General features: G+C 42.9%; 2 protein-coding genes across 3 annotated transcripts in view; both read right to left on the bottom strand.

The window, feature by feature from the left end:
• The window catches only part of BPHL (biphenyl hydrolase like), a 36,665-nt gene extending 24,532 nt beyond the window's left edge, over positions 1–12,133 (bottom strand). The window contains exons 1-4 of the mRNA XM_080806992.1: positions 11,866–12,133; positions 4,783–4,886; positions 3,596–3,762; positions 1,383–1,536 (exon numbers count right to left, since the gene is read on the bottom strand). Of these exons, the coding sequence (XP_080663118.1) occupies positions 1,383–1,536; positions 3,596–3,762; positions 4,783–4,886; positions 11,866–11,972 (532 nt within the window). The 5' untranslated portion in view covers positions 11,973–12,133. The remainder of the gene's footprint in view (positions 1–1,382; positions 1,537–3,595; positions 3,763–4,782; positions 4,887–11,865) is intronic.
• A 4,550-nt stretch (positions 12,134–16,683) lies between these two features.
• The window catches only part of RIPK1 (receptor interacting serine/threonine kinase 1), a 38,348-nt gene continuing 34,541 nt past the window's right edge, over positions 16,684–20,490 (bottom strand). For both annotated transcript variants that reach the window (XM_080805729.1, XM_080805728.1), the window contains exons 10-11: positions 19,915–20,058; positions 16,684–17,874 (exon numbers count right to left, since the gene is read on the bottom strand). In XM_080805729.1, coding sequence (XP_080661855.1) covers positions 17,588–17,874; positions 19,915–20,058 — 431 coding nt within the window. In that variant the 3' untranslated portion in view covers positions 16,684–17,587. The remainder of the gene's footprint in view (positions 17,875–19,914; positions 20,059–20,490) is intronic.

The following is a 20,490-nucleotide window of genomic DNA, read 5'->3' as shown; positions in this document are numbered from 1 at the left end:
ACCAATTCTCAAGGCAAAAGACAACCAGCAAATGCTGACCCTAAGATGACCCAGACATCGGCATTATCAGACAGAGAAGGCAGGCATTGTCATAGGCATTTCCATTCCCTTTACAGGATTTTCTTCCCTCTGAACCTGGTAGGAATACAACAAGGACAAGCAGGAGTACTGATTAGGATGGGAGACTGCTTCAGACTCATCATTTAAGAGGTTCACTGTCCTTTCCCAAACAGTGCAAAGAACTAAGATTCTATAACAGAACACTGCCATTTCATGGCTTCCTTAAATCAGGTGACTTGCAGAACCAGCTGAATAAAACTAGACTTGTCATATTCAAGTGCCTGGGTCCGCAAATGTTTTCTGTCAAGGGCCAGAGAGTATTTTTGGCTTTGCAAGCCAAAAGGCAAAATCAAAGGTATTAGGTAGGTAGATTTAAGGTGAGAGACCTCTGACCTGCTTGACCCCAACTGCCTGGGCCTGGCCATCTGGGATCCAGTAGAAACCTACTCGTAAAAAGCCATCAGATTGAAGAAGAGGTCCTGGTGGGTCAAGCTGGCAGATGCTGGTGATGCGGTAGCCCAGGTGTCTGCGTTTTGCCCCAGACACCTCCAGATTCCAATGTGTCCTTCTTTTCTCCCGAGAGCTGAGAAGTTTCAGTTTGGTCAGCCTGCTGGAGGCTAAGCAAGTACCGATCTGCTGACTGCAATCCCACAGGTGGGTGCCTGGAAATGGCCAGCAGTCACCGGTGTGTAAGCACCCACCAGCATAAGCCCTGGGCAGCAAATCTGGGTGCAGAGGAGGAAACGGGGATGGAGGGGGCACCCCTGCTTGATCTCTAGGCCTGACGGCACTGGTCTTCTCCATCATTGCTTAGCCTTACAAAAACAGATGGGCTGGATTTGGCCCATGGGCTGTAATTTGCCAGTCCCCGTTCTCTTGCCTCTAAAAACTTCAAAGATAAGCTTGAAGGACAACCTTATGAGATATGAACAGCACAAAATTTCTTTATCAAAATATAAGGTTTCATATTTGAATACAATGTTCCTTTTTATGCTCCCATAATTTTAAATGAGGTTCTAAAGAACACTTTCCATCAAGCCCTCCCTCCTTGTAGTTCACTATCGGTAGTCGGAAATGTGAACGCGGATTTTCTAGAACCTTCTCCGGAGTCACGAAGGTGTCACTTCTGCAAATAGAAAGCGTTAAGACACAGGCTGGTTGAACTGCAGGACTTTTCTGAGAACTCATGATTTTTCCAACTCAGAGTTGAGAACTGGAAGCAGATGAGACAGGACTGACTTGTCAATACACATTGAAGTTAAGCCGAGAAGGGGAGAGCAAAGGTGCCACTTGTCATGACATCTCTGATTCGTGAAACCTACCCTGATAAATCTTCTCATCTTCATCAGTCACGTAGGCATTGGCTCCCCAGATCACCATCTTGTTGATGTATGATGGGTATTTTGCAGCCGCAATGAGAGATGTGATGCCACCATCACTCCACCCCAGCAGAGACACCTTCTGAAACTTCAGCGTCTGCAAGGAATACAGTGAAACGCATAGCACAGCCGACTGCTCCTCTCTGCTAAAGGAATCCCGTAACTGACAATCATCAAAATCAATACAGCTATGAGGTTTGGAGCAGCCGTTGGCAATTAAAGAAAAATGCTAGACTCTGCCATTTGATGATGCAAATGTGTTTTCCTCAATTAGTTTTGGGGTAAATATAAGTATCGTAAAATCCTAAGTAACTCTGAAACTAATAATGCAGTATATATTCATTAAATTTAATTACCCCCCCCAAGTACAGAATATTGTTTTGAATTAATGAGGGAACCACATCTTCTGGTTGGACAGAATCTCTGGAAACAGTGGCGATCAGCTGTCCTTGGGAATGACAAGTAACATGTGCACACACACCCACGCCTGAGCGAAGGCTTTGAGAACAGTCATGCAGATTAGAGAGGGAAACTTAATATTTACTGGGTAGAATGAAGTCATCGCATCTGATAAAACCACTGACTGCAACTGTGGGAAGAACGGGGTGGAGGAGAATGGTGTCACAGGGAGGTTATGTTCATCCTTAAATCAATCAGGCTCTGAAAACGTGTTCAACAGGGAAACTGAATAAAGATAACATCTGAGAGATGCTGCCTCGAAGTAAAAATAGAATGATTTGGAAAATGAAAGATTTAACAGATATCAGCCCAAGATGCTGAGGGGACTATACATTGTTGTAAGTAGCATGGATAATCATTTGGCTCTATCTTGTAAAAGGAATATTTGTGTCTTCTACACCCCAGCCTCGTCCCCTAGATATGCAAGGAACTCCTACACCTGTGCACCAGGGGACAGGTCCAGGGGTATCCACCCCACATTGTTTATAAGAGACCGAAAATGTCCACGGATAAAACAGTGTTTCCTGCACTGCTGTTTATAATCACAAAAAAAAGCAATTTAAAAATTTGAGTATTTATCTGCCATTAGAGAGAGGTGAATAAGACAGTGCACCCCCACAATGGAATACTGTGTGACGATTATAAGACTTACTTGAACCCATTATTTATTTACATGGAAGTATCTCCTTGACAAATTGTTCAAAGAACAGTAATTTGGAAAAACATTATGGGTAAGGGTGATGCCGTCAATTCAAAACTGTGTACTTATATATGTAATGAGACTGCCTGGAGGGGAACCCTCTTGCCCTGTTGGTGGGAATGCAAACTGGGGCAGCTGCTCTGGAAAACAGAATTGAGGCTCCTCAAAAAGTTAAAAATAGAGCTACCCTATGCAATTACACTACTAGGTATTTATCTCAAGGATACAAACACAGTGATTCAAAGGGACACACGCATCCCAATGTTTATAGCAGCGGTGTCCACAATTGCCAAAATAAGAAAAGAGCCCAGAAGTCTATCAACAGATGAATGGATAAAGAAGATGTGGTCTATACATACAATGGAATATCCCTCAGCCATCAAAAAGAACGAAATCTTTTTTATTCCACTGCCATTTGCAATAACATGGAAGAAACGAGAGGGGATTATGTTGAGCAAAATACAGACAAATACTATATGATTTCATTCCTATGTGGAATTTAAGAAACAAAACAAATGAACAGAGGGGAAGGGAAGGAAAAATAAAATAAGATGAAAACAGAGAGGGAGACAAACCATAAGAGACTCTTAACTCTAGGAAACAAGCTGAGGGTCACTGGAGGGGAGGTAGGTGGAAGGATGGGGTGACTGGGTGATGGGCATTACGGAGGGTACATGATGTGATGAGCACTGGGTGTTATGTGCAACTGATGAATCCCTAAATTCTACCTCTGAAATTAATAATACACTACATGTCAACTAGACTGAAAAAAAAAAAAAAAAAGATTGGCTGGAAAGGCAGTCTTAAAGTCATAGCAAGAGTATCTCTAAATAGTTGGATTGTGGGATATTTCTACTTCCTAATTCATACCTATTTGAACTCCCTGAACTTTCTGCAGGGATTACACAGTATTACTCTTATAGAAATAAAAAAACAAAATGGATGAAGACATGCCCAGCCCTCCTCCCTCCTCTGGACTCTTCCCTAAGAGACCTACCTTCATCAAATCAACAGCATCTTTTGCATCCCTTTCAAAAAAGTCCGCTGGGAAGTCTCGATCTGGGGGTCTGGAATGTCCATATCCTCGAGGATCCCAGGCAACCACTGTAAAGAGCTTCTTATTCAGGTTCTGGATCTGGGGTCCAAAATCAGTCTCTCCACTTCCTAAAAATAGCCACTCGGTTACCCTCAGGTGAATGATTTCATTATTTCAAGCACGTTAAGGTAAAAGCAGAAACAATGGCAATCTTAAAACGAAGTAACTAGTTTCTACTCAAAAGCTGGACAGCAGGATGCAGTCAGCAAAGTAGCCTTGTGGTGATAAGTAAAATCCATTTCCTGAGAGGCTGACTTCCTTTCCTGGTAGAGTTCAGACTTGCCTTTTGTCTCCTCCTAGTGGCTACTTTGAGGATTCATTTGATCCTTTATTACTTCAGCACTTTAGATAATGTTCCCAGTTAATCTCCCTCAAAAAAAATTTTTTTTTAATTAAAAAAAAAAGGAATTCATGAAACTGCATAGAAATTGACTTACTAATATGGTATGTTTCTGGGTGATTTTTTTTCTTTTTAAAAAATGACTGTTACAAATGAGAGAGATCCCAATATTATCTGTCAACAAATTTATATGATTTGATCCAAGTTATTCAAAGTAGAATTTTAAATTCCCAGGTGTTTTTAACTAGGCTAGTTGGCTTTACCATGCTCCATTCATGCCAATCTAATTCTGATTTCCAAAAAGCTTTAAATTAAGTCTTTCTCTTAGCTCTTATTTTAATTGAGCATATAATCAACTGCAACAAGCAGATTAATCCACCTTCTAGCACTGGCAGTCTTGCATCCTGGAATCCCTCAATTCCAGGCTCACTGGGATGGTTGGTCAGTAGCTCGTCTAGTTAGTCGATCCCTTCTGCCCGCACCCCTCTCCTTAACCCCTGTCATCCTCCCAAATTATAGGTAACTACAGGGTGTAACTGCATGGAAAAAAAAAAAAACCACCTGGGTATTTAAGGGAATAAAGAATACATATAGTAGAAAGTTATCTCTCTTTTCTGTCACTTAAATTTGTAGCAAATATTAAAGCATTTAACAAAGCACTAAAATCAATAATCAGTATTTGGCATCTAATAACGTGAATGCATCATAGACTACATAGCACACAAATTCCATTAAAAAACTTCCAGACCCAGCATTCCAGGAAGCAGGAGGACTGCATGTTCTCCCTCTCCCGTCTGCTGATAATGCAAATGGACACCATTCACAGCCACTTTGGCAGAGGTTACTGAGGTGCTGCAAGAGAAAAATCCCACCCCCAAAGAAAGATTACTTAGCAGTATAAACGTGATATGAACCAACCGCCCTTTTCTATACCCGAGTCAACTCCAGTACCCTTCTCAGGCTTCTTGGATTCCCTTGATTTGTGCTTAAGTTTCCCAGACCTAACAGGGGACCACTCACTAGACTGCAGGTCTGAACTATGCCTTCATGTTTGAATGCCCCACACTGCCAGCCCAGGGCTTATCCTATGACAGTACTGAGAGGTTGCTGAAATCAACGGCCATACACCCTCAAGGGCACACACCTGGTGAGCTGGAAGCCAGCGGTGCCAAGGGTGCAGGCGGACGCACGACCTTCACTCAATGACATGCGAGGTTGAGCAACCAGGACACAGAGCCTGAAGCCACTGGTCAGGACCTTTGCAGATCCAGAGTGGTGGCCTGGGCCTTCTGCTACACAGCAGTGTTCCCCGGGGCAGGTCTGATCTCAGGAGTCCACAGAGAAGGCCTTGGTCCCTAGGCAGTCCTTTAAGCACGTGGCTTCTCGTGTTCTCTGGCCAGCTGCCACAGGGCTCTTGGCAGGAATGCCTGTCTACACTGCTACGGCTGGCCTGGTTTTTAACACGTTGCAATATGTATGTTGATGATTAAACACGCAGGTCCATAACCTTCCGTGTCAAGAGCGCTCCCTGGGCCGCTGACCATCCTTAGCCCAACACCTCCCATGACACAGTATCTGACTGGACATGCTGGCATAGGAGTGCACCCGGGTCTGTTCGGACTGATGCGTGTACCGACCGCATCAAGGGTACCGCTCTGATGAATCTCTCCTCTGTGGCTCTTCCAGAACCTCCAGAATGACTACGCAGGGATACATAGCAATAAGCACACACAAGACTCCTGCATCAGGCTCTAAGAGCCTCCCACTGATTTCCCAGGTGTCTGGGTGACATGAGGAAGGGACATTTTGGCATGCCAGGACAGATGCTGGAAGGAGGTGCTCCTCTTCTGGTGGAATGTCAAGGAATTTAAATTAACCACTGCCCCCCTTTTTCTTTACGTATTTTCTACCCCTATTACTAGTCTGCAATTAGTCAAAATGCTTACAGAAATTAAGCATTATTAAAAAAATGAGTTCCTTGGCGCCTGGGTGGCTCAGTGAGTTAAGCATCTGCCTTTGGCTCAGGTCATGACCCCAGGGTCCTGAGATTGAGCCCTGCATTGGGCTCCCTGCTCAGCGGGAAGCCTGCTTCTCCCTTTGCCCCGCCCCCATTCATGTGCGTGTGTGCGCTCTCTCTCTCTCTCAAATAAATAAAAATGTCTTTTAAAAAATGAGGTTCTCTATCCTCTTTTGGTTTCCTCTCATCACCAATTTCAAATGAGAATGCAGAAACAAATGTGTTCTATGCGGGTACATTAAGTCTTAACACAATTTCTGCAAAAGTAACAGAATCGGGTGGTAATAAAGCCTGACATAACTATAAGCTCCTTATCTACAGAAAAATCATGAGGAGCAATAATAAAGCCACTGAGAAACAGTGCTATCATACTGACACTGCCAAGTTCTTCGGAATCATTCATTTTTACTGTTAAGGCGGCTCTAGGATCCAGATAAAGGCAAATAATACTCTGGGAATAAAGATTCATCTCTGCACATGTTAACTGACACATTCATTTTTGCCCACAGTCTAGTGGGAGAGAAGATAAAGAGACAAGAGATTCCCTCCGCAAACCATCAGGGAGAGAAGGTTATGACCGAGGCCAGGAGCACAAGGAGCATGGCTGGAACTAGTTAGTAGGATTTCCCATATTCACCACCCAGGAATGAGGCAGCAACTAGCTAGAGATGACTAGCTTTCGCACAGCTCATGTTAGCGATGATGTGTGCCTTTTTTGCGCCTTGTGTCCTAAGATTTTTGAGGGGCTCCCCTTCCTTGCCGCATTCAAGGACACGCATGTAGGAATCATGTTGTGCAGGGAGGATGGCATATACAATGACAGGAACCTCACTCCCCACGGCATCTTTCTCAACATCCAAGACAGTGGGATTTTGTGGCTGGACATTGCTGACTCTCCCCATCTTTTGGTTGCCCAAGATGAAGGTAAAAACAAAACCATGTAGTCTAGAATTTGGCTTAATGGGAACTCAATGTCAGGGAGGATTGCTAAGGCAGAAGACTTTGAAGATAGTTTTAGAAGAGAGACAGAGACCATATCGGGTTGAGCAGAGGTAACTGGAGAAGAGTGAAAGAAGTAGCATTTGAGTTGAACTTCCAAAAGGAGCAAAATTTTGAAAAAAAGAATATGGTGTGGAGGGAGCTTCTAGAAGAAGAAATAGCATGATTGGAGGCCCAGAGCAAGGGACATATATATGTGGCGACAAGGCAGTGTTCAGCCGGGCAGGAGTGTGGAGTCAGACAGGGAGCAAGGTTTGGGCTGAATGCTGAAGGGGTCCGCAGCTAGGCTAAGGGGAAAGAAGATGTCCCTAGTGCCTTGTCAACATCCTATGCGTCCCCATACCAGAGGTACCTGCCCCACTGTCACATCAGCCCACCCCATGGGGTTAATGGAGGCTGCCAACAACCTTTCATCGATCTCCAGGTTAGGGAAACAGGACAGGGAAGTGTTTTGAACAAAAGTAAATCAAAGCAAATCAATTTCAAATGCAAGTAAAAATTTTTATTTAAAAAAAAGTTGCTGAATTAAAAAAATAGAGTATCAAATCATTTACTGAATGATTTATTTATCATCAATAGAAGAACACTGAAATGAGGAAAGCATTCTTCTCTCCAGCTTAGCAAGGGGCTCTTAGACAGTACTTCAGGCCTCATTTTATGTGTCTGTTGATAGAAAATCTGGCTACAGAGAGACCAGGCCTTCAGTGGCCCTGAAATGTGCATTATTACTTGGCCCAAAATCAAGAGACCAAATTTCCCAAACTGTCACACAGGAAAGAGGATACAAAACTTTAGAAAATTTAAAGACCAAAAATGAATATTTCCTTTGGGGTGTCCATCCATCTTTACCACCACTTTCTCCCTGCTAATAATCAGTTCACTTCTCTAACCCACCTGTTTTTAAGCAGGTGTGCTCATTAGAATCACCTGCGGCGACTTAAAAATATACCTGCCTGGGACAATCTCAGAAGACTATATCACTCAGTGACTGGGGTAGAGCCCTGGCATGTGCTTTCTTTTCTTTTTTTTTTTTTAAATATGGAACGCCCCACGAATTTGCATGTCACACCTGCAGAAGGGCCATGCTAATCTGTGTCCTTCCAATTTTAGTCTATGTGCTGCCACAGCGAGCACGCTGGCAGGTGCTTTCAAAAACACCCAAACTCTACTGTACTGTTCATTCACTCATCCATTTCCTGAACTCCTGAACTCCTACTTTGTTTAGGGCCCTCCACGTAGCTTAGAGGCTGGCAGAAAAGACAGATAATTAAATCTGCAACCAGCAGGTACTACACAGTTGGCCTAGTATTATGACCGAGAAGTTGGGAGGATGTAGGAAATCCTGGGGGTGCAGCCAGCGGACATTAAGTTCCTCACACCTTAACCACCATCTACACAGCTGCCTACTTGGCCCCCTTTTCTGAGAGCATTTCCAGCGGGAAGCTCAAAACTTAGATTTGAATCATCTGGCACGCTTAAACCTCCAGATGCCCGGGCTGCAAGATCTGTATTAGACACAGGCATCTGTATTTGTTAAATTCCCTGAGAGATTCCAATAACGCAACCAAAGTTGAGAAAGACTGAACTGAGTTAATTTCTTGTAGAAAGAAAAGAAAATCCTAACTCCCTATTAAAAACTGCCTGAGGGGCTCCTCGGTGGCTCAGTGGGTTAAAGCCTCTGCCTTTGGCTCGGGTCATGATCCCAGCATCCTGGGATGGAGCCCCTGAATCAGGCTCTCTGCTCAGCAGGGAGCCGGCTTCCTCTTCTCTCTCTCTCTCTGCCTACTTGTGATCTCTGCCAAATAAATAAAATCTTTAAAAAAATAAAAATAAAAACAGCCTGTAGGAGGGCATACTCACCTAGAATCGCCTTATCTCCTATTTGTCTCTGACTCTCTTTCTCCAGGAAGCTGGATTAGCAATTATGTGAATGGGACAGAGGTCACAAGCAATCAATAATAATAACTCCCTGACCGAGGGGGCCTTAACTCCCTTCCAAGAAGGAAAGTTTCCTTTAAGAATCTAACAACTTGGGGAAAACAAACTAACATTTAGTTCCATTATTTAAGTTCAATAACCAACTCTATTAAGAGTTTACTTATCTCATTTGTTTTGCTGTGTGATGTACATTACACTTACCCTAATTTTATCATTGAGAAACCTGAGGATTAAAGTGTTTCAACAACTGGCCCCAGTCACATTACTGGTAATTTATACCTGAGTGTCTGACATCAGCACCTTTGGCATTTGCCTTTGCTTAGAAATAAAAATGGAGCCAATTAACACAACACATCCTCACTCTGAAAGTCCTACATATTCTCCGTTTATCTTACGTTCAGCTAATTATTTTGTATACTTATTCCAACCATCAGCTACAACAGAGTAGCAGCTACCCCTAGGGCTTGAAATTAAACGAATTTTGATGACTTACTTTGGATCTTTTACACACTGCATTACTACTAAGATAGTCAAATCTGTATCAGTGCTAACTGTAGCTACCAATTAGTGAATTCTTATTATATTCCAGGCCCTTTACATTTATTGTCTCTTAATGCTCAGAACAAAACTGCAAGGCACTAGGCTTAGAGAAGTTAAGTAACTTGCTCATAGTTAAGCAGTTAGAAGTGGCAATGCAGTCAGTTAAAAGACCAGACTCCATGCTCTGTTACCTCATGGGTGAACAAAGTCTCCCAAAGGGGCCCCACCCACCCTGATTGCCAGCAGAAAGAAGGTGGTGGCAGGTGCCAGGGAAAGGAGGGTCTCTGGTTCTCAGGCAGAGCATCCCAAGGTTGAACTCAGAAGACATTTTTCTTCTGGCAGGTTGTTAGGTTCTGCAAATCATCAATACTAGAACTGTACTCAATATACATCTGCAGGTAGGAAAGGTTTTTTCTTTAAAATTTTATTATTATTATTATTTATTTATTTATTTATTTTTTAACCTGGTCCCGGAACAAACCAGTTTACAGACTACAAACTAAAAAAGAGTCAGAGTCACAGATAATAAAAAAAGAGTCAGAGTTCCAAACCACAGACAAAACAAGCTTCCGGAACACAACTCAAGAGCAGGATGGGTACTGGCTGTTCAGAAGCAAAGGTCTTTTTTTTTTTTTTTTAACTTATTTATTTGTTAGAGAGAGCGCAAGCGAGCACAGGCAGACAGAGTGGTAGGCAGAGGCAGAGGGAGAAGCAGGCTCCCCGCCGAACAAGGAGCCCGATGTGGGACTCGATCCCAGGACGCTGGGATCAGGACCTGATCCGAAGGCAGCTGCCCAACCAACTGAGGCACCCAGGCGTCCCAGAAGCAAAGGTCTTAAAGGGGTGTTTTCATCTCCTTGTATTGGGCTGCAGCTTCATTTCAGGATGACCAATACCTCTGCTGGTTTCCTCTGATTACATGTAATATCAAGTTGCAACTGCATTTACAAAATGGCAGTTCAAAATCCAGAGAAACCTGTTTTTCAAAGTCATTATAGGAAGAATGATTTGCACTCAATCGACGGGGCCTTCCTGCAACCATTAATTAACCTATCTTAACTTGGGTATTGGTATATAGTAACCTTATTTCAATCTCTTTCTCCAAATAGGAAACCGGATAAATTGCCACTTTTCAATGTTGATTTACACAGCTGTGAACACTGACCTATTTTTCCCACCTGTATTAAGACAGTCCTGAAAGTCTAAAAGTTCTAAAATAATAATAAAAAAGAACTTAAATCAAATATGAAACTCAGGGACTAGTTGATCACAACATAAAAATTTAAAGTTGGTCAGATTTTTCCCTTCCCCTTCCAAATTAAAATTTCAAATGAGACGCTTCCACATTGGATCAACGGAAGTTCTAAATGCCAGGTACCCTTTTGGATCTGACTTTTCCTAGTTATAAATGGAACTGACCCCTCACCAGTTAACTGCATACATTCCCCGTGTACCCATGTGTGTAGAGTGTAGAGTAGGTGTGTAGGGAATAAAGTAGAGCAAGCCTCACGCTGCTCTAGCCATATTTTCTGCTTAGTATCTCCTGGGACCAAGGGCACCCATTTTTAAGACAGTAAGCCAGAGATTAATCTAGTTTTGTTTTGTTTTATCTCGAAGTGTACGTGAGAATGGGGGATAGGGAGTCAGAAAAGAAAAAAAGGCAGATTCTTGGCCTTTCCGGCTACATCAGAACCTCAGAGTCAGGCCAAGGATTCTGAATTTTCCCAGGCGCTCAAGGGGATTCTTTTGCACTTTAAAGTTCAAAATCAGCAAAAGAAAGGAAAAAAAAAAAAAAAAAAGACGACACAAGGACTTGGGACCCGGGACCCGTGACTATGAGAGCTAATAGGTCATGGACATTCTCAGGCTGGTTTTTTATATAAGAAGCATGAGAGATCAGAGCCATGAGGTGTGCAGAGACTGGACAGAGCATCGTATAAGAATGAAGCGTCTGGAATTCTAATCTCTGTCGTGAGAGTGTCTGCGGCTAAAAGCAAGTTACGTTACCTCCCTGGGTTTCTTTGGCCTGCACAATGAAGGGCTTGAACTCCATCACCCAAGTCCTTTAAAGCCCCGAGTCACAGAACTGAAGCCGATGCATGGCTGAAGGGCTCAGTCCCGGAGGCGCAGAGGTGGAGGTTAGCTCCACCGCCTCCCGCCCACCCACCTCGGGCAGGCTCCCCGTCGGCGGGTAAAAGCAAGAGGGCGGAGACGCGGCGCTCCAGGCCACTACCTGCACCGCCCGGCCGGCCCCCAGGCTAGCGCGCTCCTCTCTCTCCGCCCCCCAGAACTTGGACCAAACCGCGCGGGCCCCCGGAGGGAAGCGGGTACCATTACCCGAATGCGGCTGCAGGCCCGGCACGCGAGACCTGGTTCCCGGGCTTCAGAGCCGAGAGGAGGATCCGCAGCCTCCGCAAAACCTGGCTGGTTAGCGCCGCAGCCATGCTCACAGGTGGCGCCAGGCGCGCAGGGCGCCTGCGCCGGGATCCACCCGCTGCCCTGGGAAGGCTCGGCTGCCCCGCGGGGAAGCAAGCCTGCGCCCCGCCCCACCTGCAGCCTGAGCCCCAGCCCCACTCGCTTAGTCGCTAGGAAACACGCATGCGCCGAAGACGGCTCCGTCCGGCTGCCCGGGAACACGCATGCGCAGGGACTTCTGCCGGGAGATGCGCTCATCGGTGACATTTCCCCAGCCTAACTCTTGTCATTCCCGGGTGCTCGGCCGCGTAGCCCACTGGGTTGTTCCTGACCCTTGACAGAAACTGGACTCTGGGTCCCACGGATACTGCAACACAGATCGTCTTCTCTCGGGGTGCCAGCTCTGGCTCACGAGGAGCGCGTCCGTGTCGGCTCTACCTTACTCGTTGCCACGGTGACCCGCCCCTTCAAGGAGGCGAGCCTGCATCCACCCATTCCGCCCATCTCTCAGGGAGCGGATGGCCAGGCAAGGCGGGGCTCGGGAGGGGTGGGTGGAGAAAGGGGGGTGCTCAGGCTGGCTGCTATCGGTGGGGTGAAATGCATTTGTTTCTAAGAATGTTGGGATTAAAATTTTCCTTCATAAAATTTTCCTTCATTTCACACCCATCGGTATAGCTATTACAAAAAAAAGGGGGGGGGAATAATAAGTATTGGCGATGATGTGGAGAAATTGGAACCCTGTGCACCATGTAAAATGGTGCGGTGGCAATGGAAAACAGTATGGTGGGTCCTCAAAAAATTACACCGAGAACTGCCATAAGATCCAGGAATTCCACTTCTGGTTATATACCCTCAAGAATTGAAAACAGTGTCTCAAAGATATTTATACATCCATGATCATAGCGTTATTCACAACAGCGAAAAGGCGGAAAGCAACCCAAATGTCAATGGAGGGATGAAGGTATAAATGTGTACACATAATGGAATACTGTTCTTTAAAATGGATGGAAATTCTGACATACGCCATAATATGGATGAACATGGAGACATGATGCTAAGTGAATACACCAGTCATAAAAGGACAAATACTGTATGATTTCGTGTGTATGAGGTAACTGGAGTAGGCAAATTCAAAGAGACAAAGTAGAAAGGTGGCTTGCCAAGGGCTGGTGGGGAGGGGAGAATGAGGAGTTAGTGTCTAATGGGTGCAGAGTTTCAGTTTTGTAAGATGAGAGGCGTTCTGGAAATGGAAATGGTGGTAGTAGCAAGATGATGTGAGTGTACTTAATGCCACTTAACTATCTACTTAAGATGGTAAATTTTAATATTTTATCACAATTAAAATATTTTTCTTCTTCAGATCATATAATTCAAGCTTTCTAAAGGTTATAAAACATTGCCTGCATTCACAATTCAGTGGAGAAAAAACTGGAAATAACTGGCAGATTCACCATCACTGTTTATCCTTGGCTCCAATTATTCAGGATAGCAATAGCTTCCTTGCATATTGCATTCTTTATCCTCCACAAGACCCCGCTGTTGTAATAGCAGTATTCTCACTGGCCATTTGAGTTTCTTGAGCAATAAAGGCAAGGCTGGCCTACAAATGGATTATGCAAAAATACACTCTCAACATTAATGTGTCACATCAATTTCCCGCATAGAAGGAAAGAGAAATAATTTCAGCTGACTACTATCATCTGACTTTCAGAAACCTTTGGTGGGTCAACAATTCCTTATTTTTTCCTGAGATGTTGATTTGGGATTTCTGGTCAGAGATCATGAGAGTAAAAACAAGTGTACAATTTTAACATGCTACCCTAAAAAATGGTAGCACTGTGAGGCTTTAGGTTGTTGGTGTCACAGTTGATTTTTAAGTGCATACTTGAGAACTAGTCCTTTAGGCATAACACTATTGTACAGTTTGTTTGTTTTTTAAGATTTCATTTATTTATTTGACAGACAGAGATTACAAGTAGGCAGAGAGACAGGCAGAGAGAGAGGAGGAAGCAGGCCCCCCACTGAGCAGAGAGCCCGATGTGGGGCTCGATCCCAGAACCCCGGGATCATGACCTGAGACGAAGCCAGAGGCTTTAACCTGCTGAGCCACCCAGGCGCCCCACTATCATACAGTTTTAAAAATAACTTTGTGCCGGCACCTTACGATGCATTATTTTGGTCCTCACATCAACTTTATTGCTCTATTTCTAGAAGAGAAAATTGAGGCTAAGAGAGGTTAGGAAGCAGGCCCTCCATACCCAGTGAAAGAGTAGCAGAGGAGATTTTAAGCCTGCTTGGCTCCACAACCTGTACTTGGATTGTTATGTTATGGAACTCACTGGAATAACATTAGGACTTCAATGATTATTTCTTTATAATCAGATACTTCTAAAATCTTGACCAAATAGACACCTAGTTTTGCTTTGATTTGTTCTTTTGTTGTTGTTTTCTTGACTTAAGTCCCTTGCAGTAAATTGCACATTAACCCTGCCTGATTGCAATGGGTAAAAATCATTAATCTTTCACTTCTTACTCTTAAAACACTAAAACCTGATGAGTTAAAATAAACTTGAAATTTAAACCGTGATGTTGTATTAAATTCAGTTTTGGCAGTGAGTAGATTTTTTTTTATCCAACAAGAACAGATATGACTAAAATAATTGATCTTGTTGACATGGTTACGTTTGTATGGCGAGAAACCAATATTAACAATATCATCTACCATTGCACATTCCTGGCAAGGAAGTTTTTACATAAAGTCAGGTTGAGCTTGTCTTCCATTGTAGGGTCACAGCCTGCTGCTGACACAGCCCATTTTTATCTGCAACTGGCTAAGTCATTTATCTTAGTAAATACCTACTTTTATTTATATTATTTTTATATTATATTATATTATATATTATATTACATTATTTTTATTATATATTTATTATAAATATATATTATATATTTTATATATAAATATATATTATATATATTTTATTATATTATTGTAACCTTTATAAATAAGACACATTAAGATGTACATCAAAATACGATTTAAAACATTTTCTGGGGGTGCCTTGGTGGCTCAGTCCAAGCATCTGCCTTCGGCTCAGGTTATGATCCCAGGGTCCTGGGATGGAGCCCCACATCGGGCTGCTGCTTGACGGGAAGCCTGCTTCTCCCTCTCCTACTCCCCCTGTTTGTGTTCCTGCTCTTGCTAGTTCTCTTTCTGTCAAATAAATAAAAACTATATTTTTTAAAAAATATTTAAAATTTTTTAAAAAATATTTAAAATTTAAAATTATAAAAATATTTAAATTAAAAAAAAATAAAAAGTAAAACATTTTCTGAGAAAGAAAGAACTATTCTGGAGGCTCTAATGTCATATGATGGACCCCAAACACATATTGTAAGCATAGCCAAGTGGAAAATCTACTGACTGCACAAGACTGTAAGAGGTGGGAGTGAGCGTTATTTACCAGTAGAAACCTTAGGGTATGAGTATCTTTTCTGAAGCCAGGTATGGATAGTCTTCTTTCTCATTTTGTAGTCCGTGTCATCTCACTTAATTAATTTTCTGCCCAACTGATTTTCTTATATTGAAACGCTTCAGATACAAATTTGGCTCTTTTCAGCCCAGTTTTAAGAAAGTGGGGGCTAAAGGAAAGACTTCCGAACCGTGTTTGAAGGACAGTGGGGCTGCAGACTCTCAAGGCAGTGTGATTTCATCCTGAGAGCCAAAAAGCTGTCCAGAAACTTCTCTTTTTACTATCAGCTTCCTCTTGCCTGCTAACAGAGGAGGGTGAAACGGAGAATACATATAGGAAATGCCAACCTAAGTGAAAAAGCCCAAACGGTTTCATTTATACAAACACATCATTTCAGTATTTGAGGTACAAAATTTTATTTTTAAAAGTCCATTAAAAATACCATTTTTGCCTCTCAACTTGATCATCCAATCGCTTTGGAATTTAGAGAATTTAGACACTTAGGACAGAGGTACAAGGGATACATTTAGAAAAGCAATCATCCACGCACTCCTCTCTAGCAAAGCCTGGGATTCTTTCTCCATCCAATTTTTGTTTTGGTCTACATGACCTAATGCTATGTGGCAACGAAGTAGTGAGCCTGGATATGTATGGATAAGAGACAGAGCTTCATTACTTTGTAGCAGTGCTCTTCTCAGCTGGGGCAACTGGGCCCTTCCAAGGAGCAGTCACAATGTCTCGAGACATTTTGGCTTGTACCAACCCACAACAGGAGGAAGGAAGAATGGCACTATTGGCATCTAGTGGGTAGAGGACACTTTCAGACATCCAGATCCTACAGTGCTCAGGGCAGCCCCCACAACAAAGAATTATCTGGCCCAAGATGCCAATAGTGCAAAGCTAAGAAATTCTGTTTTATAGTCCCACTTCAAGTATAGGGGTGTGTGTGTGTGTGTGTATTTGTCAGCTGGGGCTGGTGGGATTTTAGAATCAGAACCACAATACTGTTATCAGCCCACCAGACTATAGAATCTGTTTGGACATCCAGAGTCACCATACTACATTTATCAATCCCTCCTTCCTGGAAGGGCTGGGCACAATGACACACCCTCTCTGTTTAGCCACATGCAGGCAATGATACTGAATGGTTTGCTTGCCTTCGGTCTTCTAGTCTTCCGGTCTGAGTTTTGAGTGGGCTTTGAAACGTTGAGTGTTAGAGGCGTAATTATCAAGCTTTGAAGCGTCCTTTTTTTTTTTTTTTTTTTTTAACATCACAGGTGCTCACAGAAAAAAATGAAAATATTTCTATAGTATCCTGGGATAATCTGAGGAAGCTGCTTGACAGTGATCAGCCCTGAGGCTCCAGTCACAACCAGGTATGAAGAGATCAATACATACATGCTCCTTCCGCAGGGCACACAAGTTGGGAAAGTGTCAGAATGCTAGGAAAGAACTTAAACACTTCATTAAGAATTGATGTAGTCACCACAATTAGTAGCAATTCCTTGCAACAGCCACTGGAAAATCCTGATATTTTTGTTCTCTATTATTTTTTTTCTGTTTTAGTACTGAAAATCCCTTCAGTTAATTTATGGAGTGGAGACTACATGTAATTCTTGAAGCCTGTACTACCTGTCACAACATTTGATACTGAAGTTAACAGATCTTATAGTTTTGGAATGAACTGTGGCTAGAATACCAAAAAAAAAAAAACCTAGTTGAAGAGAACTCACAATTTCACCATACTTTGTTTATAACAGGAGTCTATATGGAAAAGAGAGCATAAAATAAGAAGGTTGACTTTGTTTGTATCCCCTGAATTTTTTTTTTTTTCTTGCTGGAACAAAACTCCAGCAAGTAAATGAATGGTGTTGTAGAAAGTTACGGAATGAACTGAAAGAAAATTATCTTTCTCAAACATCTCTCTCTCTCTTTCAAAACCCAATTAGGCTTCTTCTGGATTGGGCCTTGGCCATTAATAGGTCTTCCCAGTTAGTAAGCTGTTTGCTGTAGATTTCTTTCCCGTTCTCCAGCTATGGAATGCGGGAGATTTTCATGCAGAGAACCTGTATCAGTGAGGAAAGAATTCTGCAGGATCGGAGGCAGCACACATTCAGTGGGTTACTTACTGGCGAGGAGATGACCTCATGCTGCCGTAGCCCTTCCAGGAGTTAGCTCTGGCTGATATGTACCAAATAGTTCAGGAGGTCTATTCTTGAACACTGGTAGAGTGCAAAGGCCAGCTTTCCCACTGTAGCCCCCTTATTGCCTTCCCTCATCTGCCACTTTTGGAGCATCTGGTACACCTTTTCTTTTAGTCCATCTCGCTCATAGTCATGATCAATTTCATCAATCTGAGGTTCAGTGAAGCCCAGCTTACGGGCACAGTTTTTCCATTGCTTTCCCAGATTCTCCCTGACTGGGTCCAGATGTTTGTCAGTCAGACTAGTGATATTTTCTGCCAAACAGAAAAGAGAAGAAGGCATCAGGCTATAATCCATTTGAACATTCTAGTTTCAAAAACCCGTATAAAGAGTATCGGGAGACAGTAAAAAAAGATAACTTCTTAATTATGAGTTGTTGACCCATGAGGTGATACTTTATGTGTCTGGAAGCCCATTTGGAGTGTTTATGTGAAGACAATAGAGAACCTCTTCCTCCTAGCAGATTCCTCTCTGAGCCACAGCTGATGGCTTTAGGAATGAAAGCCCAGCTTGGCTATGAAGCTGTTCTATACAACCTTATCCAGTGGCCCCGTTAATATCAGACCTTCCTGATGTGAAGAGGGAAGAACACCATTTTTGTTCCTTTTCGCATTGCCTACTTATATCTGGCCAGAATCAAGGTCATCCAACTCCCGAACCCCTGCACCCAACAATTCACTTTCCTCTTAGGGAAGCCAAGACCATCAAGGGTGAACTCATTCAATTACAGTGCCTTCCCTTGTCTTTTAAGGAATGAGGTATCTACTTTTCAAGGTCTGTTTTGGGACTCCTCTCTCCTCTACCCTAAGTGCTATCTTCTCTTCTCCTACAGCCATACCCTTGCTTTCTACTGGTCCCTTCTCCTTAGGCCTTCATAAAAATAACAAAAAGAAACTAAAGTATAAAACCACCACCACACACATTTTCCTCGATCCTCATTCCACCCCAATAAGCCAAATATAAGGAAAAAGACATTTCATTCCTGCTCTCCTCCCCCCCCACCAACTCCCATTCTTTTCTTAGCACCCCACAATGCAGCTTCTGTTACCACCACTGGATGGCAGCAGTCCAAAAACCTCCCAAGATATTTGCCAAGTTTTGTCAATACCTCTCTGGGAGAGGGACCCTGGTTTCATCAGATTCTCAAAGGAACCTGTGTCACCCGAAAAATTAGGAACCTCCTCTCTAAGGTGGCCTAGTCTTCAATTGGATTAGGCTGGGGATTGGTAAACGATGGCCTGTGGGCCAAATCTGGCCTGCTGCCTGTTTTTGTAAATAAAGTTGTATTAGAACCCAGCCATGTACATATGCACGTATTGTCTGTGACTGCTATTCACTACAATGTCAGCTGAGTAGTTGTAACAGAGACCTCAGAGCCAGTGAAACCTAAAATATTTGCCATCCAGCCCTTGATAGAAACATTTTGCCAATCCTGGGGTTAATCATAAAGCCGGGTTCTTAAATCCTGTTGTTTTGGGGGCGCCTGGGTGGCTCAGTGGGTTAAAGCCTCTGCTTTCGGCTCAGGTCATGATCCCAGGGTCCTGGGATCGAGCCCCGCGTCGGGCTCTCTGCTCAGCGGGGAGCCTGCTTCCCTTCCTCTCTCTCTCTGCCTGCCTCTCTGCCTGCTTGTGATCTCTGTCTGTCAAGTAAATAAATAAACTCTTTAAAAAAAAAAAAATCCTGTTGTTTTGGCCTCATGCCTGTGTTCCTCCCTGCCCCTCCCCGCCCCCCCCCCCGCCCTTGTGTTTTGGGATTAATGTTATGAGTGGAACCCTATAAGACTTACATATAAGTTACATAGTTACATAAGTTACATGTAAGTTACATAGTGGAACCCTCTAAGAGAAAGCTCTCTTTTTTTTATTACAGAGGTGCTGTTGAGGGCATAGTCTTCTACATTGTCAGAATCCCTTTTGATGAGATCAGATGGAGCTGCCTCTCCCAGGTCTAAGTAGTGATATTGATCCTGATGATGATGGTGATGATGATGGTGATGGGTTCAACACTTTCATAGATCTTACTACGTGCCAGGCAGTGTTCTAAGCTCCTTATACATATTGACTCATTTAATTTTCATAACAAATCCATTAATTAGATATTGTAATTATCCCCTATAATAAACATAAATAAATCACAAAGGAATTATATGGAAATTACAGAGACATGTTATAGAGAAAACATGGGGCAACTTTCAGGGAGAATAATCAGAGAAATTTCAGGATTCCACAATATCCCTCTAAACAAGTAAGAAAGTTCAAGGCTGCTAGACAACGGGTCCTTAAAGGAAATCTTACCAAAGATATCGTGGTACTTAGCAGCTGGCTCTTCTTTCAAGTTCATGTCCAGTGGCACTGAACTCATTCCACTAATCTCCATGTAATTATGGTCTCCAATCTGAATGCCAGCACTGTTGCGTATGGAACATTTCACAGACTCATCTGAATGGAGTGAAACACACAGGTAAGCATAGCTAGATCGAAAGCAAGAGAAATAAACACATGGTAAAAGGGCAGAGCTTTACTCCAGAGGTATATTAAATTCTTTATCCTATGCCAACCTTTGAAATTTTCTTCTTTAAAATGTAGCTGAACCAACCTCACATCCATCAGGACAACTACTATAAAAACAAAACAAAACAAACAAACAAAAAAAGAAAGTAACAAGCATGTGGATGAACTGAAATCCCTGTGTGCTGCTGGTGGGAATACAAAATGGTGTGGTAAACAGTATGGAGGTTCCTTAAAAATTAAAAATAGAATTAGCTTAAGATCCAGCAATTCCACTTCTGGTGATCTACCCCAAAGGAACTAAATGCAGGGCCTCAAACAGATATTTATACACCATATCTATAGCAGCATTATTCACAAGAG

This window comes from Martes martes (assembly GCF_963455335.1).
Source record: "Martes martes genome assembly, chromosome: 6".
NCBI classification, from domain to species: domain Eukaryota; kingdom Metazoa; phylum Chordata; class Mammalia; order Carnivora; family Mustelidae; genus Martes; species Martes martes.
Note: the sequence above shows the minus strand (reverse complement) of the source record. Positions and strands in the feature narration are given on the sequence as shown.